General features: G+C 51.4%; 5 protein-coding genes across 5 annotated transcripts; 3 read left to right on the forward strand and 2 right to left on the reverse strand.

Annotated features, from left to right (window-relative positions):
• The first annotated feature begins 945 nt into the window (after positions 1-945).
• On the forward strand, positions 946-2,166 carry COCSUDRAFT_34543 (hypothetical protein). The gene has a single exon (XM_005642843.1). The coding sequence runs from the start codon at positions 1,575-1,577 to the stop codon at positions 2,004-2,006; it is 432 nt and encodes a 143-aa protein (XP_005642900.1). The 5' UTR covers positions 946-1,574; the 3' UTR covers positions 2,007-2,166.
• Positions 2,167-2,868: 702 nt separating this feature from the next.
• On the reverse strand, positions 2,869-7,048 carry COCSUDRAFT_68309 (kinase-like protein; the record flags this gene model as incomplete). Its single annotated transcript, XM_005642844.1, has 8 exons — positions 6,819-7,048; positions 6,452-6,539; positions 6,069-6,295; positions 5,803-5,833; positions 5,060-5,327; positions 4,236-4,459; positions 3,685-3,883; positions 2,869-3,031 (listed from the first exon to the last, which is right to left on the reverse strand). Exons 3-8 carry the CDS (start codon positions 6,192-6,194, stop codon positions 2,869-2,871), a joined length of 1,011 nt encoding a protein of 336 aa, XP_005642901.1. The 5' UTR covers positions 6,195-6,295; positions 6,452-6,539; positions 6,819-7,048.
• A 205-nt stretch (positions 7,049-7,253) lies between these two features.
• On the forward strand, positions 7,254-11,267 carry COCSUDRAFT_54953 (hypothetical protein). The gene is made up of 6 exons (XM_005642845.1): positions 7,254-7,388; positions 7,928-8,199; positions 8,883-9,047; positions 9,458-9,664; positions 10,286-10,452; positions 10,809-11,267. Exons 2-6 carry the CDS (start codon positions 8,033-8,035, stop codon positions 10,892-10,894), a joined length of 792 nt encoding a protein of 263 aa, XP_005642902.1. The 5' UTR covers positions 7,254-7,388; positions 7,928-8,032; the 3' UTR covers positions 10,895-11,267.
• A 1,580-nt stretch (positions 11,268-12,847) lies between these two features.
• Positions 12,848-14,487, forward strand: COCSUDRAFT_54954 (hypothetical protein). Its single transcript, XM_005642846.1, has 4 exons — positions 12,848-13,159; positions 13,359-13,446; positions 13,887-13,990; positions 14,312-14,487. Exons 1-4 carry the CDS (start codon positions 13,049-13,051, stop codon positions 14,405-14,407), a joined length of 399 nt encoding a protein of 132 aa, XP_005642903.1. The 5' UTR covers positions 12,848-13,048; the 3' UTR covers positions 14,408-14,487.
• Positions 14,488-17,040: 2,553 nt separating this feature from the next.
• On the reverse strand, positions 17,041-26,549 carry COCSUDRAFT_49303 (hypothetical protein; the record flags this gene model as incomplete). The annotated part of the gene is made up of 14 exons (XM_005642847.1): positions 17,041-17,206; positions 17,726-17,848; positions 18,420-18,595; positions 18,858-19,005; positions 20,461-20,590; positions 21,008-21,129; positions 21,430-21,497; positions 22,081-22,319; positions 22,920-23,015; positions 23,441-23,645; positions 24,824-24,921; positions 25,553-25,641; positions 26,134-26,226; positions 26,505-26,549. 14 exons carry the CDS (start codon positions 26,547-26,549, stop codon positions 17,060-17,062), a joined length of 1,779 nt encoding a protein of 592 aa, XP_005642904.1. The 3' UTR covers positions 17,041-17,059.
• Positions 26,550-26,880: the final 331 nt, after the last annotated feature.

The raw sequence follows: 26,880 nt of genomic DNA on the forward strand, positions 1-26,880 counted from the left end.
GATAGATCTGATCTTGGATTCCATCACTTTGGACAGCAAAGAAATACAGGTCGCAAAAGATCGCAAAATGACTTGCTTTTGAAGAAAAAGTCTTCGAAGAATTGAGAAAGAGCCAGCTGAGCTCAGTGATGCGCACGTGAAAAGGAGCGCAGGTCCCACCCAGATGCGCCACAGCAGGGAAATGCATTGGACACACCACCACGTGCAGCCACACCAGTCTTGCAGAGCTTTCCTGGTAATAACAAAGTGAATGGGGCAAAGTCGAAGAGCCTCTAAGACAGTCCTACAGCCCACTCACTGCGCATTTTGCTCTATGTCATCGCAAGCGTAGGCGTGTTTATTGTATGCCAGAGTGCAACGAAGGGCTGTGGCTGTCCTAGAAGCTGGGATTGCAAGGATCACTTTTCCAGCTCGGCTTCCATCTAGCTTCCGATTTTTTAGGCCCCAAATTTTTTCGGCCAAGGACTCTCGTCTTCAATGCATTTTGGAGACAGGGTGCCTTCTTATCACCAGCACGTTCGAATTGCATGCTTGAATGACAACGTGAGACCCGTGTGCCACCACAGCTTGCACAGCCGGCCACGGCAGCTTGAAGCACATGCATGCGACAAAGATTCGCATGCCACCGGCAGTGCCATCATGGAACAATAACAAGGGGGTACCGGTAGTCTTCAGTACCCCCTGCACAATATCCATGAGGGATATTATTCAGTGTTGGAGCTGTCACCGTGCCCAAGGCTGCATCAGCCGCTGTCGACATGACGTCATCTTGCGCAGGATGCGCCGACATGCATGATCTTCGTCTGCATTATCATGAACTCCTTGCTGACTGCAACTGCAACAGCCTCCTGGCATGCTCTCTGCGCAAATGGTAGGAAGCTGCATGCAATGCCGTGCATGCATGGATTATATACGAGCTACTCAACTTGAATACAGTGCCAACGTAGCTCCGAGCTTAGAGTCTTACAGTGCTTTAATAGTGACTAGCAGTAGTACGGTATACGAATTACGTAAATGTAATATACATAGGTAGTACCTAGGGATACACAAGCTTGTGAAACCCTGTGTACACATGTTGGTGGTCTAGACCTCTCACCAGGTGCCTGACACAATCCATCAAACCTTTAGACCGTTTCAAATCTTGTCTTTGATGGGCAATAAGGTTTATTGAATGAGCAGCACTACCGGTACAAGTAGTATTTATCCCCCAAGAAAACCCTGCCGGTGCACATCTCAATCCTGAAGCAGGTTTGCCCCGAGGTGAGACTCTACAAATGGCCCGCTAGAACAGCGGTTCATCTGCTGACTCAGCAGGTGCAAAAAAAAGTCTAGATCTTGTTTCTGCTTATACTATGCCTGGCTTGTCATCTTGACACAGAGCACATATTGCAAACAACTATCCCAATAAGAGTAGGGGAAATGCGTGCCCCGAAATGGCAGCAAGGTGGAAGCTGTTGACTCCGAACGGGGCTACATAAGCTATTAAAAACAGGTTATCTTCAAACGCATGCACAGAGGCCGTTTGTGGGGATGCAATCAGGTTTGTATACGCTGTCAACTTTAAACTTTATGTGATGCCTTCCAAAAAAACCAGCCTTGCTTTTCTGACACCAATTCCCTCACCCACAAAACCGGCTGATCACACACTGCTTCCAAACACTGCAAATTTTCAAGGTTCTCACACCTCTTGCCAAGTCCATATCTTCGGTCTTCAAAATCCGACAAATCACATTACCCTGCTTACCCTTACAACCTTGCCATCCTTGTGTCTCTCTGCACGCAGCGCAAACCTTGAACATTCTTGCCAACATCTGCCTTCATGTTGTAGAGACGCCCTTGACAATCTCACTGCCTGCCGTGCTCCCCATTGGACACTTCATCTGTCGGGGGGGCCCACCAATCATATCTTGATGTATTGTACTGTAAACCTGTGCAGACACCTTCCAAAATTTCATCTCACTCATCACAACCCCTTGAAGGAGTCTCGTCACAGTGGGGTCTACTGAATAATAGCAGGACACCTGCCCCACGAACATGACACCGCACTTGAGCGTTTTGCCAAAGAAGTCCTCTTCCGCAGAGGCCTCCGCCTGACACCCCTTATCGGTCTCTGCTGTGTTGAACTATGCCGAGCAACGCAGACATGAAAGGTGTGCAGATAAGACTTGAGAAGACTGTCAAGGCAACAGACTGCTTTCTGCAGACACTCAAGAGAATGCCGTCTCCACAGCTCATGTCATTGTGCTCCTGGGCTCACACCGCAAGGATGCCCACACGTAAGCTTGTGATCACAGGAAAGAAGGGCAGATGCCCGGCAAGACCTGCCTTTGCAGCAGCCTGCAATCACCTTTTGAGGACCCAGCTGAACCTTACTGGTCAGCGTCGGCTGACATACTTCGTATCAGTATAGCTTGGCGAGTGCCAAGCACAATAATGGCACCCTAGGTTGGCTGCATGCATGCAGCGAGGAGTGAATTGCTCAGAACATAGGCTGAAAGCGCCCATACGGCGGTGGCTGAAAATGAAATTACAGCCAGGCAGGTGACAAGTATGCTTTTGATGAAGTGCCACTCCTTGCCAGCGCTGCTGCAGCAAGTGTTTACAAACCAAGGGCTCCAGATACCACTGCTGCCCCCCAGAGGGGCAGAAATGCGTCTAGCAGCGATTTGTCTGCCTGCCCTTGCCCAAAAAACAGCACACGCCGTCGCGATATGAATTTAAACTCTCACCCAAATGCCTGATCGGGCGGACCAGGAACGGCCAGATCTGGCGAACCATGCGCGCCTGTTCTGGCAGACGACGTGCCCGGGCCAAATCTGGCGACCCCGAGACGCGCCTTGAAAAGCAACGGGGCGCAGCCCGAATCAGTCAAAGCCCCTCGGCCCAGTTTGGCGACACTGCGGCCTGAGCCACGCGCGCTTGCTTCACAATGGCCTCGATCTGCTCCGGTGTTTGCACCTGTGGCGGCACCGCCCGCTGCAGCAGCTGCGCATTCATCTGCATGGTTGCAGGGTCCAGATTCACAACAAACCTGCATCGACAATCAAACCAGGCGCTTTCAGCACCGCTATCAAGGCAGGTGATGAAGGGTTGGCTCACATGGAACAGGCCCGGCTGAAGCACAGGCATGTTTTGTGCGACCTGCAAAGGTGACCCTCCAGGGAGAGCAATCGCAGGTCTGACAAATTCTTCGTGGCCAGGACCTTAAGGAAACTGCAACCACCTATGCATTCTCTGCATCGCACCCTATGACATGGCACACTCTGCAAGCGTCTCGCTAGCTAGAAGATCATTTGATCCTCAGAAAGAAGCCTGCTAGAAAAAAATCTAGCGGGCTTCTTCCGTGCTGCAGAACGTGACACACAATCCAGCAGGGTAACTGACAGCAGATCAAAAGAGGTGGAACACATGAGACGCTTCATCTGTGCGGATCACACAATCCCACAAGCAAAAACAAAATAATGAGCAAGAGATCAAGCCAAGTACAATTGTCAATTGGTCATTCATTCGTGGTTGCTGGGTGTGGTGTGCTGGAGGTTTTGCGGATGCCCTGATCTGCAACAGGGTTGCATAATTGCCGATCTGTGTATGCAGTCCCCATCACTATTTTATTTATACAGGCGCAAGCACAAGCTCAAGCAGGAGGGGTTTATTTTTTGCATTGATGACCCCTGGGAGGCGCACCAGGGGTGCTGCATGATCTCAGGGGCGGTGATGCGATTGTTGGGGTCGGGTGTTAGCATGCGCTTCAAGAGGTCCTTGCAGGCGTCGCTCGCGCGGCGCGGCGGCTGGTACTGACCGGCAACGATGCGCGGGAAGAGCTGCTGCAGCCGCACGAGGTTGTTTGCGCGGTCGTCACCGCGCTTGGCGAAGGGGAGCACCGCTGCATGCATGCAAGGACAGCCAGATCAGGCACACGCACCAAAACGCCAGCTTTGGCAAATTAACCAAATTATCACCGAATTGGCGAGGTCGTGGGCACCTCGTTAGTCAGGCTTGGCCAGTCATGTCAAAAGTTGACTGGCCCTTGAAAGGATAGCCCAATCTCCCTCTTGAAACCATCACAGCACACACACGGACATATTCTGGCTGCATCTTTGGTACTTACTCTCATCATTATACTGTCAACACATGCTCTGTGTGTTGCCATGAGCGCGTTCCTGCATGTGTGTTTGCAGTCAATCCACTGCTGTTGCGGCAGCAGTGAACCACGCATGATCTGCTGATGCGCGCACCTGTCAGCATGACATAAAGCATGACGCCGCAGGACCAGATATCGGCCGTCTTGCCGTCGTAGTGGTCGTTTAGGAGGATTTCAGGCGCGATGTAGTCAGGAGTCCCGCTCACTGACTTTGGGCGGGAGTCCACAAATTCGTTCTTGCTGTAGCCGAAATCGCACAGCTTCACTTGAGGCAGCGGCTGGCCCTCGCTCAGGAGTGTGTTCTCCAGTTTGATGTCCCTGCAACAAAGTCCATCAAAATGTGTGAGCTACGCTCTGGCACACACAGTGTGACTATCAACCAGAGTAGACTACAGACCTCGGGACCTTTGAGAACTTGCAGCGTTGCATGATGCCGGAAGATGTGGCCAACCATGCCATCCATGCTTTCCGGCATTTGACGGAATGACCTGTGACTCGCCGCAGCGGATGCTGCGCCCCAAGCAGAAAGAGCTATAGCAGTGTGTGCAGCGCAGAAATGTAGAGCGCCAATGAATCCCAACAGCCATGCAAGTATTTGGCAGAATGTCCACATCACCATGCAGTCACCACCATGCAGTGCTGGTGACTGTGGTATGACAACCATTGGCACACGACAAGAAGGCAGCCCTTTCCACTGCTCTCGCGCTCACTCTGCCTTGATGTATGCTGTCCTATTTTCCACCCCCAGATAACCTGCACCTTGCTCATGCTACTCCAGGATAATGCTAAAGGGCACGCACCAGCTGGCAATGCCCAGGAACCTTGCATGGCTGGAACCTTTGGTTTGATTCCAACGATATACACAAATGTGAACTGGACTTGCTCATGCCACATTCACTCCAGACAAAGGACGCGCACCGGTTGGCGATGCCAAGTTTCTGGCAGAAGTCCAGCGCCAGAATGAGCTGCTGGAAGAAACCTCGGGCCAAATCTTCATGCAGGCCCTCCCCCGGCCCGCTGCCCTTGTTCTTGATGACATAATCAAACATGTCGCCGCCGCTCGCGTACTCCATCACGATCGCCAGGTGCTTGTTTGTGAGGAAGATCTCACGGAACTGCACTATGTTTGGGTGCGCCACGCACAGACGGTGATTCAGCACCTCGCGGACCACGCCTCGGCTGATACCTGCGCGCATGGGAGGACACACCCTTATATTATTAATATTACACGCTTTGTGCCAAAAGGCAAGGTACCTCCTGCAGAGATGCTGCTAATTAAGGCTGCCACAATCCTGCCAATTGTTGGACACTCTCATACACTGTTGTACGCATGGCAAATTCCAGTTTTCAATCCAGGGTCAGTGTGTCTGGGCAGGCCCGCCACCTGAGCTGGTGGCGGGCCAGCTTATCAATCACTGCTGCTTCGGTCCTGAATACATTGGTTCTGGCGAACATGCGGAGAAATGCTGGCATCTGACACAGAATCCATATGACTAATCACAGCTGACATGGTGTGCGGATGCTGCAAAGGTGTAAGAACGGAGTATCGCTGGGGGCCGGGTGGCGCCTCACATGGAGCAGCTGCTTATCTTGAAAGATGGTGCAGCATTTCCACAAGCAAGTCAAACACACAATGCGGAGGGGTGGAAGGCAGGACACACCTGCACCCCTCTCCAGAAGTTTGATGGCCACCTGCAGTGAAGGCAGAACATGAACTCAACAATGGAGAGAACAAGTACTGTCTGTTAAATCAAGTAGGGCTCATGATGCTGCCAGATCCTGCCATGACAGTAGCAGAACTGAGCACCCACAAGCAGGCCTTCAATAACATCAGGGCACCATTCAAGAGATCACTGGGGCAACAGCAGATCGTATGCTAGCGCACAAATCCCAGCACACAATTCTAGAGTCCGAGTAAGAGCCTGACCTGCTCATTTGTGGTTATATCAAGTGCGAGCATCACGACGCCAAAGGTGCCCTCATTGAGATCATTCAATTTCCTGTAGCGTGGATGGCCTGCCAGAAGATCTGGCATGACAGCTGCCTCCTGCATCGTGTGTAGCTTCCCCCGGCTCCAATGCAGTGGCCTCCCTTTACAGAACTAGGGCACGACACCCGCCCTAGTGTTCATGGTATATGTTCCTCAAGCCAAACCTGCGTACACATCATTCGCTCCTGAACACCAATGCAGTACTGTTGAGCAGGGCAGCGAGGTTGACTCCAGGGAGCCTTCCATCAATTCAAAGAATTTGAGCGAAGCACAATTTTTCTACGTGCTTCAAGGTACGAAGGTGATGATGGCAATTTTACCTCAAATATACTCTTGAGGGAGCCTCTCAGAACAGAGCGTCACAAGATGCCTTTGAGTGATCCCCACAAGCTTTGTATGTCTATGCTCCTGCTACACAAACGTGACTGTGTTATCACGGTTATCTGATGCCGTGATCCAGCACGAGAAAGTGAGGTCAGATTTAGATGAAGCTAGCAAGCGTGTTGTGATCTCTGGATATTACATAACTCAGCTGTGCCCGGACAGCACATGGACTCCAGATCATAGACCCCGCAGACAATTCAGCAGCGCTTCGTCTCCTGATAAGAGTATACATCTCCTTGATTTGAGGCGCATGAAAGTCCCTTATGCAACGTCAGCAAGTGAGGGGAATGGACCTTTCCCCACCCTGCCAAATAGCTTCTCCTCGAGATTTTGTTGTCCTGTGGATTTCTGACCGCTACAACATTTGCGTCCTCCCCGCTGCTGATAAATTGACGAATATATTATGTCAAGCTCTGTACTTGAACAAAGAGACAGTGAAGTCCCATTTACGAGACTACAGAGGCGCAATCCAAAGCATCCTGCTCACCGCCGCAGTGTTCTCTGCGCAAAGCCAAGATCTTGCTGTGACATTTGTTCATTGCATGTGGCAGCGCTTCAGATCCTGGATCTCGATCATGCACGTTGTGTAGCTTTGACATTGTCGACGGCGTTGCCTTCGAAAAGTGAAGTCAAGCAACGCCGCTTGTGCCCATGACTGTACCGCATGAAATCCAAAATAGGAAACATCGATCAATTCGGAGGCCGGAGATCGCAATCTTGGGACAATTTGGGAACGTCCTGCTCTCTTCCAAGAGGTCTCGCTCAGTGGGAAGCCAGCAGAGACTGTATTTGAGACTGCTACAGCTCGCTGGCTGGGTGCCGGCTTGTACATCGTGAGAGTTTGACACCCCACCCCACCGCTTCAGGACCTTGGTATGCCGCTCCTGACATCGCCATCTTGGTATTTGATATCTTACGAGGCACATGTGCCTCCCTTGTGGGTATGCAAAGCCGTCCTTGTCACTTCGGACACGCCTTTGTCCCCTTTTTCCAAAGCGGCAGACGCGCGCCCTAAATGCCGGTGCACCATCGGGTTACTGGGCTCTTCCTGGTTCACACAGTGCATAGCAGAAGCAGTGTGCACCAGCAGCAGCAGTGTGCACCGAGACCCGACACCCGCGATATCCATGATTTTATCCTGTATCGGCGTAGCAGTACAGCTTCCTGAAACGCAGCACTCTGAGGCTTTGCTGCTGGCGGCGTCTGCTCCACAGCAGTGCTGAAAGAGGTGCCAGATCCAAGTTGTGGGTTTTATGTATGCAACGAAAATGGCGCAGGCCTACCTTCACTGCTGAGGGTTGTCAGCACCTCCGGGATAGTACATCCTGAACGGTCCAAAACTCGTGGTAGCGATGTGGGCACTTCGATGCGCATTGTACAAAGAGCGAAATTGATCTTTCAATGTGCCACAGGGCTTTGGAGGACCAATCTGCAGGCGTGATAGGAGTGGGGATGGCTTCCACATTTCCCGCCACGTGAGGGAGCAAAGGGGCTGCGAGTCAGGACGCTGTGCAGCCATGGCCGTCAAAGACGTGAAATCTGCTCGACAGGAGCAAGACGGCGAGTTCGTTCACGCGCATCGTCTGCTGGCCACAGAGCTCTGTCATGCCTTTTCCAGCGGGAGCTTGGATGCCGACAGCAAGCTCGCCCTCAGGGCGCTCTTCCCGGGATGCCGCCTGATGAGGTGATCTCAACTGCACTCATCCCTTGTGTCGTGCCACCCTGACTTGTCCCTTGCATGGCCTCCGCTGTTGAAGATGTGTCTAGTGATCTACAAGGCATCGCAAAGTCACACTTGCATGGCTCTCACAAGGTCAAGCCATGCAGACCCGCAATCAGATGCTATCCATCTCATGTCTTGATGCGAGCTCAATTCACGCCATATGAGGATGGCTTACAGATCGCAAAAATAGCTGTTTTTTGGCTCTTCCTAGCTAATCCGGCTGGCAGTGTGATAAGGTGCAACTTTGTGGAGAGTTTGCATGGCCAAGAAAATGCCGGTGGCCTATCCCGCTTTCAGTTCCGCACCCACCAACAAGCACGCTGTAATCACCTTTACTCATCCTGACAGCTAGCTGGACGATGTGCGCACGTGCAACGTGCAGTTGCCAGGGTAGTCCCACGCCCACCCAACGGCATGGTGCAGCCACCTTTGCTCATCCTGAGCGGTGTGCATGTGCGCAAGTGCAGTGAGCAGCTCCCAGGGCAGTCCCACCAAAGGCACCTGTACTCATCCTGTCACTGATCCTGACGGGTGCTTGCTCGTGTATGAATGCAGCATGCAGCTGCCGTTAGCTGCGCCCAGCAAGGCCTGCTGTTGTCACCTTTACTCATGGAGCTGACCAGTGTGCATGTGCAAGCGTGCAGTGTGCAACTGCCGGTGGCTGCGCCCAGCAAGGGCCTGCTGAGCGCCGGCAACATGGCGTCCGATGAGCGGCCGTCGCGCGCGATCACGCCGCTCGGCCAGGCCGCAGCCGGCATGGCGCTCTGCGAGCGGCGCTGGTTCCACGTAGCCAGATCTGCGGCGCCCGGGTGCGCACCCGTTGTGAACTCGTATTCAAAGATGCGCACATTGCATCTAATGGCGGTGCAGCCTTGTCTCCCTGCTTGGCGCTCGCACAGAGGCTGCCTTGTATCTCTTGCACTCTCTCAACTTGAAATTGTCCATTGTGCGTGATCTGCGCACTTGCCTGCACCTCTACCCAATAAAGGTACTAAGAGGCCTTCTGTGCAATACTGGAGCTCCGAAGGGCTGCTATGTTGGACATGTGATGCGGGGAATGTGTAGTAGTGTTCAATGCTAGGCCGCAGAGAATACTCCGTCCCGCAGTTCAACTACCAGACGCCTTGCGTGTTTGTACTGTAGCCTCACTGAGGCTGAAGATACGCTTGCTGAGCAAAATGTACTGATATTAGTTTTGGACGTGTCATGTGCTCTGCAGGCTGTGCAAGTACCGGGACTTGAGCGAGGCGTTTGGCGAGAATGAGTGTGAGGCGGTGGTGTTTGTACCCATTCTGCCCGAGCTGCCCAGCTGGGCAGCGCCCCCCGCTGACTGGGCAAGCTCCAACAACACGCGCCCCCTGACCGTGATGCCCGCGTTTGGCGTCCTCACCCTAGGCCTGGAAGCTTCCACCGTTGTTGACGCCAGGTGTGCTGCTTTAAGTGAATCCCCTGACCAGTCAAGCCATGGGGGGACTTAGGGTCCCCCTGCCCAAGCAATTTTAGCACATTGCATACAAAATTTTACTTCAGTGCTGACCAGGCGACACCCTAAGTGCTCATACGACCTCTTAAGTGGGGCACCTCCTTTGAAGACACGCAGTGCTGGGATGCTATAGGCACTCGTGGCTCGGTTTGAGATTATCCTTGCGCGTTTAGGCCTGCAGAGACTTGCAGGGTGCAGTCAAGCATCCAATACACACAAGATGATTTGAGGTCAGGTCAAGTCAGGGTGCCATTCCCATTTGCAAGGCTGCAGTCAGCTTCCTCTGCGGCAGCTAATGCTGGTAGATGCAGGGCGCTCATCAGGTTACTTGCTGCTGTAGATTACTCACCAGCCTGTGCTCTTGGCACAATGACGGATGCATGCGTGTTGCACATATACCTACGCCTGCAGAAAAGCGCAAGCATATGCATGTAGTAATGCAGGCCCTAATATGGACACAGCCAGCAATGGGCAGAGGTCAAGGCTGCCGCCTGCATTCCCCATGTTGCCCCAGCTTCCAGGGCAACTAGATGCAAGGTGCCGATCAGGATTTGACTGCTGCAGGTTACTCACCAGCATCTTCCTGCTGGCTCACCTGGTGGCGCAGCATCTGGTGCATAGAAGACCAAACGCGCTCTTCAGCAGGCGGGGCCTGTCCCTGTCAGAGTCCAGTCAGCATGGGCACGCTCAGCATCCAGTCAGCGACAATGCCCCGGTTGACACGCACAAAGGCGAGCCACACTTTCATCAAGTCTTGAATACACACAGATTCTGCTTGCAGCGGTGCAGCCTTTTGCTCACGTAGTTGCCCCCAGAATAGTGGTGGACAATTCTTCCATTAAACATGACCCGACCGCTCTGATGCGCACTGTTGGTCTCATAGCGTGCAGAGCAATGCTCGCATCTTTTCAGCGCCTCAAGCATGCCTGCATCTTAAGAGGAGCCTTCTGGGACTCCTCAAGAGTGTGAAGAGGGTTAGATGCTCACAGATGCTGATGTCTCCTGCCATGCATCCCTAGTGCAGCGAGCAATTTTGTCAGTGCTCAGCTTAGCTCAAGAGTCTCACAAATTTACATTGTGCGTGCAGGCTCAGGAACAAATCTGCATCAACTCGGGGGCCGGCGCTCCGAGTCATGCACATCACTGCTAGATAGGAGCCTGGTAGCCACCTGAAGTTGCAAGTTCAGATTCGCATGCGACAGCTGTTATTACCCTATGTCAGAAGCTCGATTTTGGAGCGCAGCTCAAGGAGCCATGTGCACTGGCGTCTTGAATGGGATGCCACAGTCATTTGCGCCACTGGCTGCACATTGACATTCGAATTTGGATACGAGGCGTGGATGTCTGCTGCCAGCTGTGCTGCCCCATGTCTCTCTTGTGGCACATTCTTGCCTTGGGAAAGCTAGGGCAGTGCAGTCCAAGAGAAAAAAACATTTAAAGTATGCTTCTCTTGTCGGGTATCATACAGCGGGTTGAAAGCAGACGTGCAACCAGCAATTAGTCGGGTCTGCCAGATACAGTTTTTAAGATGATGATGCCTGCTTACAAGATGGGCTATTTTCAACCCCTGTGGGTCTCTCTGTGAGTGCGTGCTCAGCTTTTTTGTTACAATTTTCTCTCCTGTCTTGCTTCCCCTGTGCTGGCTTGCAATTCAAAATGCCCATTTCTGTTGGCCGGAGTGGGGCCAGCATAGTGTCTTTCTGTTTCTGTCGATTCTTCAATTGCCAAGATTCTTACAAGAGCTCCTTGCTTGGGCCAGGCATTGTTGCAGTTCAAAGTCTTGAGACAAATCTGTGGGTTATTTGCTTTGCTTTGATTCCTGGGCATAAGAGGCACGCAGTGTGGTATGTGCGAATGCTAGGAAATTACTGATGAAGCGCTTCCCTTCAACTTTAGGAGGATGCTTTTGTGTCACAGGCTTGCTGTATTTAGGACTCTTACTCGTTTACTCTTCCGTGGTGTCTGTGTGTCAATCCACTGTCTTATTTTGCTTTTTGCTTGTGAATAAGCTTGAAGGCTGCCCCGGAGCAAGGGACTATTGCTTAGTTACAAAAATTTGTAATGAGAGTAGGAAGTTTTAGGAAGAGGAAGGTGTTCAAAGGAAAGAAGGTGGGCATTAGATCACGTTGATCAGGAGCAAATTTCCATACAGAGATGAGAAGGCAGGCAAGGTTTTTGGTGTGGTGGAATGCTCTTAATCTAAGGTCAGGTATTAAGTGAAAGACTCATCTGGTCGCCGATGACCAGAGGAATACAAGAAGGCTGGGCCTTATCTTGGGGTATGGTAGGGGTGTGGAATGTTCAGGAAGTTGTTCTAGGGAAACTGGAAAGTTGGCAGGATAAAAAGAACAGCGCATGAGTCAGCGCTTGTCTAGGCCATGTAGGGTGCATATCTGGTGTTAGAGTGTCTGCCAGGCCTTTGTTGAAGCCTGGTTCAGCAAGTCACAAACCTGTGCAGCCGTGAATGAAGAGCGCGCACCAGAAGGCTTCCTAGGGAGCTGCCTGGTGATGTGCAACAGTAAGTGATGAAGATCATCGATTCTTTGCCATGCCATTGAGCCAAAGGAGGAATGCTCCGCTTACTAAGTATTAGTAGTATTGGGTGGCAGTTTTGTATGTGTCGCAACCGAATGCGATTGCCCCAGTGTGAAGGTTCCGTGAATGGCAGTGCTTTCTGCTTATAATTTCTTGTTGTCAGGCTGAGCACTATCATTATTTTACAAGTGCCAATTGGAAAACTCCAATCGTCATGGTTGGAGTTTTCCCATCTTTTGACGGTCATGACGGTTTTGATCAAGTTCACACTCCCGGGTGGGCCACCGTATCAATTCTCACAAATTTGAAGGCCAAGGAAATCTTTGATCATCAAGTGCGTAATACCAAAGCCACATCACACTTGAAGAAGGAGAGATGCAGATATATTGAGGCAGAGCCAGCAAACGGGGACAATGGGACACATGACAAAGACACATGTCCTCGCACGTGATGGCACGTCCCTTTTGTGACTGAGAAACCGGATCAAAGGCCGGATCCGTCTCGGAGATCTGGCTGTTGAAAAAAGTATGACATGCTCGGATCAAAGTTTTATTACACGTATACAATATGAATGCCTGGGGGCCTAAGTATCCTAAATCTGCGTTACTTGAGGCCTATCAGCTTTATGGTGGTACTCCACTCTTCGACGTGGACCATGCTCGCGAGCAGAGTCCACTCTACACATGCAGGCTGACGATCCCAGCTGTCCACACTCCGAAAGGGGGCTTCACTGAGAGCTGCTTCGTCGCTACCTCCCGATCGAAGAAGGGCGCTGAGCACAGCGCCGCGGAGATGGCTCTCTGTTTCATCGCGTCACGCGGCTTGCTGCCAGCGCCCATCAATGCCCCTGCTAGACATGCTCAGACTCTGTCAGGGTGCCTGCCGAGGATCGTGGTTGATGAGGTGCATTGCCTCTCATTTCTTGAAGTGAGTCTCGCGTCACAATTCACAACAAGGGTTGGCTGACCAGGACGAACCTTGAAGCCTCTGTGTAATAGTTTTTAAGGGATCAATGCTTTGTTGCAAACAATCTTGGTTTGACACCATAAAACCTTGATGGTTGTAGAGACCTAGTACTCAACTGTCCAGGTTGCACACGCAGGTACAAGAGTTGCAGCAGCGATTGGACGTCCTCAGCATCGAGCTGGGCAAGGGTGCGACCAGCAACGGCCCTCATCCACGATCGGAAGGTGATACTGCCAATCTGTCAAGGTTTTGTGCATAAGCGAGTCCCATGCAGCAGATTGTGCTGTTTTGCCGCCACTCTAAACCACACCTGCATCAGAAAGGAGCAATTGATGTGTCCTCTGACACATTCTGGCAAGAGAAGTGCCTCTGGTTGCTTGGATGATCCCCCTTGCAAAGAGTTGCGTGTGTTTTTTTACCTGTGAGAGGGCAAGTGGACCACAGAGATAAAACCAGTGTAATGATGCATAGACACTGTGAGCCTGCAGATCATCTTGAGAGGTCTCTGTGCTCTGGAGAAGGAAAGATGCTTGCTTGCAGCACCAATGTTCCGTACAATCATGACATCTGCTTGTCAGCCTCTGGCCTCTTCTATCCTCCTGTACTTCTGCCAGATATGACTACAGATGGATCAAGCACTGATGCCTGCTAATTTGGTGTGCAGGGCCGAGCATCCCTTTGAAAGACCCCTCTAAGGCCCCTTCACAGGTTCTCACAGCAGATGCAGAGCGTCTCCCAATGGACCAGCTCAGAGCAGCCCTGAAAGAGGTGAGTCAAGCGGCCACCTGGCATCTTCCGCAGAAAACCTGCCGAGACCAATACCATCAAATCTCCTCAACTGTGTGTTGTACCTCTGCTTAAAATGAGCATGGAAGCTCTCAGTTGAGCATAAATGATAGCCCCTTCAGTCACCAAAGAGAAAGAGCAGATCAGGGACATTTGAGGGATCGTGTGAGGGACCATACAGTGTCATGCTGTGCCTGTGCTGCCAGACTGCAAACATAATAATGCAGACAACTTCTGGCATGGACGACTCATCCACAAATGCACCTCACATGTGCTGATTCAAGTTTGATGGTGCCTGATAAGGCGCTCCAAGAGAACGATCAGCTGCGAAGAGAGCTGCTGACGGAGCAGCAGCGGCGCCAGGTGGCCATCACTGCGCTGACGTCACAGCCTGCATGATGTCATCGTAGCCGTTTGATGACATCACGCTATGCTGGAAAGGGGCAGCGCTGCACTGCAGCATTCTGCGATCTCCTTAGGCTGAGGAAGGGGACTGCACTCCTTGGGATACTCTCTCTGGGGGCAGCAGGCCTCTACAGTACAAAGGCAAGGCTGGATCTGCAAACAGCGCTGTTTGGTGGCCGCAGCCTGAAAGGAGAGAAGAAGCCAGCAGGGAGTGTGAAAAAGGAAGGTGCTATACTGCAGGTTCTGGATATGGGTATGGTTCAGAAAATGGTGCAATTTGTTGAAAATTGGGTAGACTCAGTGAGAAAGCTTCTGAGGCCCCAGTCCTTACAGATCAGCAAAAGCTAGATCTGCAGTCCAAAGTAGTGCTGGGCCAACAGATAGCGTTCTGTTGCTGCAAGAGCCCCAAATGGACGGACACCGCCAGATTTAGTGATAATAATGTCTCTCAAGAGCTCCTAGCCTTGCAGCGATGCATCGCACAAATGGGTCATTGTGCAATGCGGGTTCTGATTCCAGAGGTATCACATGCGCCTGTTGGCAGGCATGGGGCTTGTATTTATTGTCTTGGACTGCAATATTCAAAACGGGGTGAGAAAGCTTGATTGATAGTGCAGCAATCCTACGCGCCTCCGCTGCAGCGTTGCTGAAGGAAGGAAGGTGCCGAGATTGTGTGCACATACGGCTCCATTTGATTGCAGTCAAATTTGTTGGGAGGCCCACTCTTCGAAGTGCTGCTGCATGTGAGTCTCTGACAGCCAGAGCCAGCGGGGTATACCATTTGCAGTTTCATTGCCACTAAAATAGATGCGGTTTTGGATATAAATTGAGGTCGTACGTTGTCAGGGGAGGACAATATTGCTGAGGGCATTGAGCACATCAGAACACCTCTGCTTTCTATCACATTTCTGTACTGTGACTTATCAAATCCAATGCAGCATGGCTGCTCTGTTGCATCTGCTTGACTATCATGTCTCTGTTTGGGTACTTGGCATCACCTGGGGAAGATGTTGGGTCCTCCTGGCTTGAATTCCTTGGGCCAGCACAGGACATGCTTTTTGCTGCTTTCTGAGCAGGATCGGAGGAATAATATCTTGTAGTTCGTTTCTTTCCGGAGAGGCGTTGTGCTATTTTCCTGGATGACAATCAGGTCTGTGGGATCTTAGGACTTTCTGCTTTGTCTTTTTAGTGGAGCGGTAAATACCTGAAAGAAATTGGGTTGTGCGCAGCAGCTGATCTTCCATGGCAATAATTGTGAAAAAAATTGAAGTCCCTCAAATTCCTTGAAGCTTTTGTTGTAAAATATGTGTGGTGTGTTATCATGAACGATCTTTTGATGTTACGCATTGGCTATTTTGTTGAGCAAGACTCTTGCCCCGAGTTACTGTTCATTAGAAAAAATGGTGTGCTGGCATGAAAGCAGAGTGAGCGCCAAAGGGAGGACGGGCTGCCTTGCAGTGGAAGTGGAACACGTCAATCATATAAAATACATTAGCAAATGACTGATGTAACTCATCTTTGCGGCAGCATACGCATGAGCAGCTCACACAGCTGCACTTCTGATTTCTTTTAGAGACAAGGCATGCGCTGGTGTTTTGATTGGAGAGTCACTTGCTGTTGGCGCTGCAATGGAGACTGTTGGGTGTATGTGCACACACTGTATATACCGATGGATATATCGTTACACGTTTGCAGAATGCAAGACATGCTGAATAGCTTGTTAATTCAAGCCTGACCAGAAATCCAAATAATCCTGAGCCTCAATTTGCATCCACTAGGGCATTCCCTATCAGCGCATGTAATATAAATATAATAATATCTGAACTCAGTTCAGTGAACTGCCTGTACAGATCATGATCAAGTCCCAACCGGACCGTTTGCAAATTCTTCCACAGCATGTAGGTAGTGTGGATACATGTTTAAAGCATTGCAGCCATATGGACGGCTGATCATGATGTACTAAATTTGCTGTGGTCACTGACCACTGGGAAAACATCCGCATGCTTCAGGCAGCACGTCAGAAGCGAGCACAGAGTAACCAAATTGCAAACCCCAGGTTCACACCCTCTTCCAAATCAAGCATGCTTCAAAACAGCGTTCTCACTTGTTCAACCGAGTGCACACATGCAGCAGGTCCTTGGTATCTGTACTGACTAGACTGACGCCCAACCTGGTTTCAAAGAGCTGCAACAAAGAGCCCAGCGCTCGAAACCAAATCGAGCGGGTACAACACACGTCTGGGAGGGAGCAAAATCATGCCACATGTCACGGTTTGACTGTCAGGCTGGCAGGAAACGATATCATGCTGCCTTCTTTGGACCGCACCGGCAAAGTGTGCGCGGCGCCCGACCCAAAATCTCACAAGCGACCCGCAATCTCACTAAAAATTACTAACCTGCACTGGCAATCCCCGGGTGTATACCTCTGCGGCCCTCGCCAAAACCCCCCGACATCCAAAGATATCCCAAAAGGGCGATCTCACAGGATTATGAGCTGGCTGCCGACCCTTCTGATGTAGGGGTGACTGGAGTACAAGCAACCGCGTCCTGGTTATGGGATGCGCCAGCTCAGACCTGTTGACAGATTTGGACGTTCTCAAGCTCTGAGCTGAGAGATCTGGTCATGTGACGGGCCAGCTCAGACCCATTACAAATGTGGAACCTCAGCGCTGAGCTCTGAGATCTGAGCTTCCAGATCAGTCACAACTTCCTCGATGCCTGGCCGATCCGCCAGATCCCTGGACATGCACTTCGTTGCCAGCTGTCTGTAGGCTGGGGGAGCGCTGTCTGGCACCTGCACGGACAAGCCAGGGACAAGCTTGTCACTGAATTCAAATTTGAATTCAGATATTCTTAGAATTCTTTAAGGTGCTGCCGCGAGAGATTCTGCATTTCGCGGAGGCTCCCCTCAAGCCGCTGCCGAAGTGGGAGGAAGGGGGATGCGGACCCCCCGGCTGCGGCGGAATTAGGGTTCTCAGGGAAAAACAGCATCGTGCCCACGGATGGTTGATTCTTGCATAGATCTGGCGAGCCCATCAAAGGGCAGCCTGCCTGCTGACGCACCTTGCCTCCTGGCAGGAGACACATCCAAAAGGAAAAGGAAAGAGTCGCAGGCTGCCAAGTCTCTGACTGCCATGCTCACGGCTGATGATCAGCCAGAGAGCACAGACAGGTGAGTGGTTGCTTGCAGTGAATGAATCTAACTTCCCATGCACTTCTGAGCGTTACTGAACACTCTGAGGCTGCATCATTGAACTATGGGTTTTATGAATGGACGCGATTGTATGACTGTTCATTTGTCTGCAGCACTCACCTGTAGCAACTGCTGCTCCAAGACCAGAGCATAGATCACTTGTGCAGGCTGCAATCCCGCCCACGGATGTTGCCCGCAGAACATTTCGTACAATAGCACCCCGAACGCATATACGTCCGATGCCTGCGTTGCAACCAAGACATTCATCAGAGCTGTCAAAACTACCGGGCAACGGCTCGCAGGCATGCATGTGATGCTGGCGGCTCTATCTTGCCCAGCATCGAAGGAAAACAGAGCATTGTCCTCCCGAAAGAATGGTGCAAGTTGGGCACGCTATGGCATGCTGCTCCCGTGCTCGCAGCAATCGCTGCACACGCTACCTTCACACATCACTGAAAGCCATGTGGCAAATTGCACATTGCCCCATCTACATGTCAAGCTGATGCCTGGAGGTCCATTCAGTTCCCCATCCTGAGTTGCAGATCACCCATCAAGGGGGGTGCGCCACTTCATGATACCCGCCACTCCATGGTACCCGATACATGCGACATTTTTTCAATTTCTGATGACATGCATTTCAAAGTATGCTGCTTTTTGGTAATCTGCATGCTGTTTTGATTTTGTGTTGTCTGCAAGTCAATAGATGAATGCCTGACCTTCTGGGATGCACCTTTGCTTCTCTTAGTCTCCACGACAGATACAAAGCAGTCCCTTCACCAAGACATACGGGTAGCATCCAAGGAAAGAGCCCCACCTTGGTGCAGCGCTGCCCGTCCACAATCTCAGGCGCCACATGGGTGAATGTGCCGCGCACAGCGCACTCCTCTTCTGCAGGAAGCTCCATGTCTGACAGCATGCACGCTCCAAAGTCCACCACTTTTGCCGAGAAGCCGTGCTCGTTCGCAGTGCTGGAATGCAGCAGAACGTTGGCTGCAACCAAGGACAGACTCTGCTCAATCAACTGCTCCTCTGACATAGCATTGCACGGCAGGGACAATCTGTTCACAAACGGAATGCTCCTTCGACCTGCAAGGGGCGCATGCGTTGCAGGTTGCGCTGTTCTGATGCCTCGCATGCAGCTCCTTACTGCATGCCAGCTTTGCTAGCCTTGCTTGCTTGTCACACGGCTTGCTATTCTGAGACAGCACTCACAGCATGCAGAAGTGAGTGGCAGGAGGGCAAAGGCCAGCACTTGAACTGATGTCGCAGTGCAGGATATCGCGCTCGTGCAGATAGGCGATGCCCCGAGCGATCTCCAGGGCTGTGCTGAGAATGACCGGCATGCACGCAGGCGCTGTCGGCTTTGGCTCGGTCCTGAACAGGCCCTTGTCCACCGCTTCCTGCAGCGCACATGCAGGGTTTGAAATGGACTGGTCAACGAGGGCTAGTCTCCTGGCATATATTCGGCGATGCCTGTATAACGAGGTCAGCGAACGAGAGCCTCTCATACTCTATGCCATGAGGGATTTCCCTCAGTACACTGACAGAGAGCTTCCCACGTTGCACTTGCTCATCTTTGAATGTGAACACTTGCAGGCGCAGACCTCGAAGTGTTTGAGCATTTGTCAGGTGAGTGTCCATGCACTCATGCAACGCGTATCCCACTGGAATCCTGGATCACTGCTTGCCGCAGTGCATGCAATTCATGCACAGACGTTCGCAATGCGAGAAGTCTTGGAGACGCAATTGCATAGCAAGTGCGCATGATGCAGGCTTGCAGGAGACAAATGGGAGCCACCTCGAGCGAGCCTCTGTCACAATACTGCAGAACAAGCCAAAGCTGCTGCATCCTTTCGGACGAGGCCATCTCGGTCGAGGGCTTCTCCCTGATTTTATGCTCCAACAGCCCCACGATGCAGGGGTGATGAAGCCCCTGCGCAAACATTGAGAAGGCTTCATAGATTGAAGGAATGTTGCAATCCTGTACCTTTCACAGGACAAACGCACAGCACCACAGCAGCATTAACTGCCAGTGCATGACACTACAACCTGTGTGCCAGCAATGCATCGGAGCTGGCTCGGTCAATCAATGAAAGCTCACATGGGACTCAGTGCAAGGCAGAGGCGAAAGAGGCAGTGACAGATAGGAGTCAGTGAACGGCAGAAGCTATACAGACAGTGACACTCTGGAATCAGCACAAGGCAGAGGCCAGCATTTAGAACCTCTTTTTCAGTTGATGTTGTCAGGTCTTGAAGGGTCAACTGGACAGTGACAGATAGGAGTCAGTGCAAGGCACAGGCCAAAGAGACACAGAGAAAAGCAGTACCCGCATCAATGCTGCCTCTGTGGGCACGCCATCCACTGTGGAGGTCGATTCCAGGATGTCCGCGATTTTGACAGCCACCTTGTCCCTCCCCAGCATCCCTCGGTAGACGCGCCCAAATGTGCCTGCAGCATTCATCTCTCCATCAGTCTCTGTCAAGGATTTACTGTAGAGCTCAAAATCACAATTCCCGGCGGTGTGGAAAACTTTTCAAAGCAGCTATTAGGGGTCTTCCTGACTCCAAAAACACCAGAGTCATGCTCCATCGGATTGGGCTTGTTGAGAGCTTTCTGAAATCTGGTCTCAAAATCATGGTAGGGATTCTATTTTGGGAGATATCGTCTCATTAAGACACCCCATTTGGCCAAAAAGAACATATTCCGGGCAGTTTGAGCACTACAGCACCACCCCCGGACAAAGGACTGTCTGCAGACATCAAGACAGAATCTAGTGGGTGAAATGGGACTTGCCCGCTCCGAGTAAGGCTCCGAGCCTGAGAGCTTTGGTGGAAGCAGTCCTGGTTTCGAGCACAGCGGGCTCGGCATCGTCCATGACAATAAAGTAGAAGTTGTTTTTCTTGGTCCAGCCCTCTCCCGAGAGCATGCCAGAAGGAACGCCGATCATCAGCGCATTCCTGTCCACCTTGTCTGTCGAGGCCGGCCTGCGGACGCATGCAAACTCAAACTTTTAGGGCTTTCAAGTTTGAAATAAAACCCAACACCCTAAATCGTGATAGGGAGGGACTGCCCTTCAGCGCATTCCGGTCCAGGGCGGCCTGCCAGCACATGCAGACTTGTCACACACTTGCACTCACGCGTGTGCGCATGCGAGCATGCTGCACGAAAGGAGGAGCCCACAACGAGAGCTCTTCGGCCCGCAGAAACAATCAACCTGATGGTCGTCCATGACTTCCTCAGCCGCTCTTGCACTGCTGCAGCGACTGCCATAGGTGTTGCGTGGCCTCCTCATCATGCAAGCAGGCAGTGTGATCCCTCTGGCACTTCTGCTGCATGTCACGGTAGTGTTTGCCGGCTGCACCAGCATGCAAACAAGTGTAATGATAACAAAGCAGGATCACCTCAGCGATGCTGTGAATGTGCTGCTGGTTGAAGCCTGCCCTCCACGCCGCCTCACGGCATCCAACTCGACTGTCTGCTTCGACCTGAGCTCCTCTGTGAACTTCTCCCAGGGCTCCGCCGACTGCGATAACGATCATTAGTCATTATTAGTCATTATGGCAAAGCAGATTAGTCATCAGGGTGTCACTCACCCGGGGTGAGTCACCCACAAGCCTGCAGATCTTGATCGGGAAAGCCGCCTAAACTGCCGCACAGGAATCCAAGCCAGCTTGCGGTGTGTCAACAGATGCTGACGGCAGCCCATGAGCGATTTTTCTCCAGCTCTCACCGCAACAAGGACATGGTACGATGCCCATGAGTCTCAAGCTCCAACCCAGCAGACATAACAGATTCGTGTGATATAAACAAAAAGGGGCCTTACAGCGTTGGTGCTCTCGCAGGAGAAGATGTCCCAGAAGGCTGAGCCCACGGCGTCCTCTCTCTTCATGCCTGAAAGTCACACAAGGCCACATGAGAATGTGACAACTGTTGCATTTGTCTCATTAGTGCGCCCTCAGGGGGAACGGAGTACTAGGGAGTTGCAATTAGTACACCCTGGGGCCCTTGAAGGTCAAGGTCAGGCGGGTTGGCTGAGGCCTGTAGCCAACTCCATGATCTATGAAACAAGCTGCATTAACCCAACTCAGAGGCGCGCCGTCATGACAGAGACTTGGCGCGAGTAATGGGACTTCAAGCCTCTAATAATGCAAGCAGGGCTCAACGTGCTGTAAAGAGCTGATGTAGGGAATCTGCAATGATGTGCAGCTCACAGTTCAGGGCCCTGATTCTTAATGGGAGCACTCTCATACGCTGGTGGCTAAAAAGGTTTCACTGGAAAAATCCCCAGCCACATGAATATCATCTTGGCATTATCAGAAACAACCTGAAAGCATGTTTGGATGTGCCCAGACCCCCGAAAAGCTGTCAGCAGGGGGATCTAATTCTCATTGGTTACAACCGGGGTATATTTAGATTCCTCTGTTGCCAGGCATGCATGGCAAATGGTGTACAGTCAAGGCCTTCGATTTCTCACCCGTCCGGTTGCAGAATGCCTGGTTGGCATGCAGGACCTCCCAGCCTGACTGGCTCACGTCCACGAAGAGGTACGCCTGCTGATAGCAGTCTATGGCACGCTGTAGCTTGCGCGTGAGCGTCTGATTCCACATAAGTGCAGCAGAGGCCTCGATTTCGCGCGCCACAAGCTCAGAGAAATTGCACAGCGTCGCGATCCGCTCGCTGTCAAAGCTGCGCGGCTTCTGATCCCACAGGCACCTGCGCATGTCCACGTCAGACGCTCAGTCAGCACCGCTCAGGGCATCATGCATGGGTTTACATCGGACGCTGCGTCAGCACCGCTGACTAACCTCTAGCGTCCCACCCAAAAAGGCATCATGCTGAGTCAGCGCTGCTGACTCATCACGAGCATCTCATCTCAAAGGCAGCATGCATGGGTGCACGTCAGATGCTGAGTCAGCAGCTGCTGACTCATCTCGAGCTCATGAAAGGGGAGCATGCATGGGTGCACGTCAGACGGTAAGTCAGCGCCACCGCAAGCCCTCCCAGAAAATGCCTCAGGAGACCAGGTAAGTGTTTGCGCATGCAGTTCCTGATGCGCATTGCATCCGGGGCAAGTGGCGGCAGCAACAAGCAGTGGTGCTCTTTAATGGCAGGAGAGCATACTAAAATGCAGATAGGAGCGGGGCGCAGATGCAGCCTCTCTCCGTTAGCACAATGGCTATCTGTGGGGCGGCAAGGAGTGAACATGATGATAGAATCCCGTATTTCAATGGGCCCTGTGAATGACCGAGGGGCTAGAATAGGTGGTGAAAGAGAAGGAAATGCAGCCACAGGCAGTGAAAGAGGAGGACTCACAGCGTGCCTAGCCGGTGGCCATTGCTGGCTAGAAGAGGAGCTGCCGCATAGAATCGCATGAGAGGAGGCTCGTTGACCACCCAACGCGTGCTCGTCCTGCCAAGCACACGATCAAAGTCTCATCCATTTATTTTTCCCTGGTCATTAGTAACCAGATGACCTCTAGATGGGGCACCCTATTACAGCATGCATAGCAGTAAAGGGCAGGCCTGGCTTGGGCAAAGGGGCACTCAGACACTTGAGCGATTTGATGATGCCAGGAGCCATCTCGGTATTTGCTTCCTCCTAGCAGCATGCCTACAACCGTATCATGTATGACTGGACAACAGCACCGAGGGCAGTTGCTATGGTTGTGGCAACGCAGAATGCTCTGGCTGTGTTGGCAGCAGCCCTCGCAAGGAATCATGTGCCAGCTCCTTTTCGGGTGCGTTGCCATCTATCCAGAGAAGCAGTGGCCCGCCTCCTACCAGTGACACACCCTGCAAATGTGTAGGTCAAGTTCAGAAGTTCAGGAAGCAAACCTGGCGTCTAGGAGCATGTCCTCAACCACCATCGCCTGAGGCGTCTCAGGAACAAGGGTCCATTGGCACACCCCAGGCAAGGAGTGAAGCGATCCTGCCTCTATCTTCCCCACACCGTCCTTGATGAACGTGCCCTTATCCGTGAGCAGCGCCACGCAAGCAGTCTCCATCTGCATGATTGAGCACAGCAGCTCCAACACTGGACCTGTGCACACACAAATGATCCTCATGGAGCAGCATCTTCCTGCGCTTTCTCCCCCAGACTGCTCTTTCAAAGCATTACAGCGAGACGGCAACAAATATAGAACTTGCTTTTGAGGATGCTGTCTCACGTATTGCTGCATTTGAGGTGCTGTCTGCCCTGATAACCTCCTCAACAGTTTCAAGCCGCTCATCGTTGTCAGGCGGCAGCGAGGGGCCTAGCTCCGAAGGGAAAGGTCGTCCAAGGATGGTACTTCGCGTGTGTGAATTGAGCTGCACTTGCGCAACCTGTGTGCCATGACAATAAAGTCAGGCAGGACAGCGTTCCAAGTACGAAAAGCGCAGTGGGTGTGTCCAGGCCATCTGCACATTCATAAGGAGGTTCGGGGTGCTGAGTATTGTAATGAGGATGGCTACTGCACGCAGAAGGTTTGCAGCTAACTACAATCTGGTTCTGCAAGGCGGAGGAGTTCTGCAAAGCACCTTCTCAACCAGAACGTCCGCCATGTAGAAATTGTCAGAACATGACGTTCCCCTCAATCTCACATACTCCGATCTGGAGATCGCGCACGCAGCAGCTGCAGCAGCCAAACATCAACCGTGGGATGGTCAAACAGGCGGAAAGCCCGTAGAGTGTTTGTGACCGTGCCCTGAATACTTGGATACGTCTGTACTACACCTTGGAGACAAATTCTGAGGTCATCTGTAGAATCCTTGCTCCCTGTACCGGCTGGTCTGAACTCTCTGTTCTGTCCTTCGGCACTACAGGTGCGTATCCAGCCGATTGAAAACCACAGAAAGCCGAGGGGAGGGTCTGTTGCCTGATAGGCAGTGCATGCTTGGTCCATCAGGAAAAGGGTGACGATTCAGTGAAGATTCTGGCTTTGAAGATGCCTAGTCACTGTTCTAGCACTGTCACGATCATCCATGCATGATGCTGCAAACTCTTTTATGTCCCTGCGCTCCCAGCGTGGTTGCTTTCAATGTCTGCAAATATTCAGGTTAATTTCTCCAGATCCAAGTTCAACTTTCTAGAAAGAAAGTTCCTGGAAAGAATTTCTCCAAGCTCAAAATCCTCAAGCACTATTACAATTGTGCAGCAAAGCTCATATATATATCAGCCAAATTGCACATGTTTCAAATCTACAGCTCGCCACTCCCGGGAGTGAATTCAGTCATTACTTTTTAGGGCAAAGATACCCAGTACGCCCAGCAGCAGGTATTTCATATAGGGGTAATCGTTCATGACAATTGTCGCCATGCCAATGTATGGCATGTACCTGCATCAACGAGGCACACAGCATTTCAGAACTCCACCCATGCAAGGAAATAGTTAGAAGAGCAGACCTCTTGTTCTGACTTAGACAAAAAGTTCGGAAGTAGTAGGATGGATTACCATACTAAGTAGTTGGAATAGTATACTTTCATTCTTCGATACCATACCGTAGTCAGCACCATATTTCCCGCATAAAATACTGATTTGCCTTTAAAAGGGTCTAAAATCAAGACCCCAAAAAGCAAAATAGAACCTATTTGAGACCAGTTTTTTGGAAAATTCTTGCTGAGCCCGACCCTTTGGTGATGATAACATCATTTCAATGAAGGAAAGACTCTTCATAAAACAGGTCCAAACATTTCACGCATTTTAAGGGGTGCGGGAATTTATGGCGCTGACTACGGTATGCCAAATGCTGCGCTTGTTAGTCCACCCAGTGAATACTGAGGAGGGGCTCGCCAAAATTGGTGCGCCAGATTTGCGTGTGGCCTGCCCGATTGCCCATTTGAAATTGGAAACTGAAAAGCAGAAACAGAGGCCAGGGAGCTTAAAACAACAGCAATCTCACTCAGAGATGAAGGTATTCGTTTCTGCCTACGCGCAGATGATGTCTACTATCTAAAACAGGCACTCACCCCACTACTCGGCCCATGAGGTGATCTTTATGGAGCCACATCTGCCCTGGATTGTAAAGCACCCTGTCATCGCCAGGATTATTGTCTCCCTGCAACCACACCAAAGATCGAATTTGAGCTCAAAAGATGCGTCAGCCAGTTTACTATATAGTTCAGAGTCCCTAAACAAGAGCATTATCATTACTATTACACGCTTTTCTGCCACGAGGCAAGGTGCGTCCTACAGACAAGCTAAAGCTGCAGCCAAAAGTAAAAAAAAAACAGACTGATATATTTCTGTCCACTTCAACCCAAGAGTATGCAGGACACAAAAGGCCGTGCAACCGCCAGGAAGGAGTAAGGGCTGCCTCGCGCTGTGAAAGCATTGTACTACAAAGCGTATAATACTGAACATGGTCATCAGTGCTTTTGGGGCCGGGAAGAATGTTTGTTTTGTCAATGAACACTCCTGTGTGCTTACCAGGAGCCAGGTTCTAGCTGCAAGGTAATTGTATGGACTTAAAAGCCATAGTGGGCCAACTTGAGGCCTGCAAAAGGCTGCACCAAGACAATTCTGCGCACAAGTTTCGGTGCAGACACACCTTTGTCAGAATGAGGGTGTCATCGATCTTCCCAGTCCCAGGCTGCTTCTCATGCACTTTGATGATGCGATGCACAATGGGAATTTCCCGTCCCTCGAGATTTAAAAACCACCACCTCCCCAGTCCTGAAGGGCTTTTGGCCCTTGTACAAGAAGAGGATGTCCCCTCGGTAGAATCCTGGCTCCATGCTGCCGCTCAACACAACCACCACCTGTATATGTTCAATCCTTGTACAAAGGGGGATTTTGAGTGCTTCGAAGTTCTAAAAGTGCTGCATTCACAGCAAGAGAAAGGCAGACTGCTTGTGTGCTGCAGAGGATCAATTGGCCACAGGACGGTGTCTCTTTGCTGAAGCTTGGATGTGTGCACACCGGAGACGCGCTGCCTGTGAAGAATATCAGCCCCTTCCATAGCATCGCCACGGTTGCGACAATGAGACCTTCGAAAGGCGAAAAGTGCTCGATCAGTGTTGATGGTCAACCGCATCAAGGCAAAGAAAGGGAGGCAGCCCTTGTGCTCATTGTCAAACCCTGGTCATTGTTTGAAAGGTGGTGATAACAGAATCTCCGATTTCAGAATTTCGAGACAGCTAGGAACATAATCCTGAAGGGAAGCGACAGGAAATACCTAGGTGGAGCCCTTGAGTTAAGAGCTGTCGAAGGTGTACGTCTGCGAGCCCGAGGGAGGTCAGCAACCATCTCGAATGAGACCTGGACATGGTTTTTTTCTATCACTGTTCTTTACTAA

Source organism: Coccomyxa subellipsoidea (assembly GCF_000258705.1).
Source record: "Coccomyxa subellipsoidea C-169, whole genome shotgun sequence".
In the NCBI taxonomy this organism is placed as follows: Eukaryota; Viridiplantae; Chlorophyta; class Trebouxiophyceae; family Coccomyxaceae; genus Coccomyxa; species Coccomyxa subellipsoidea.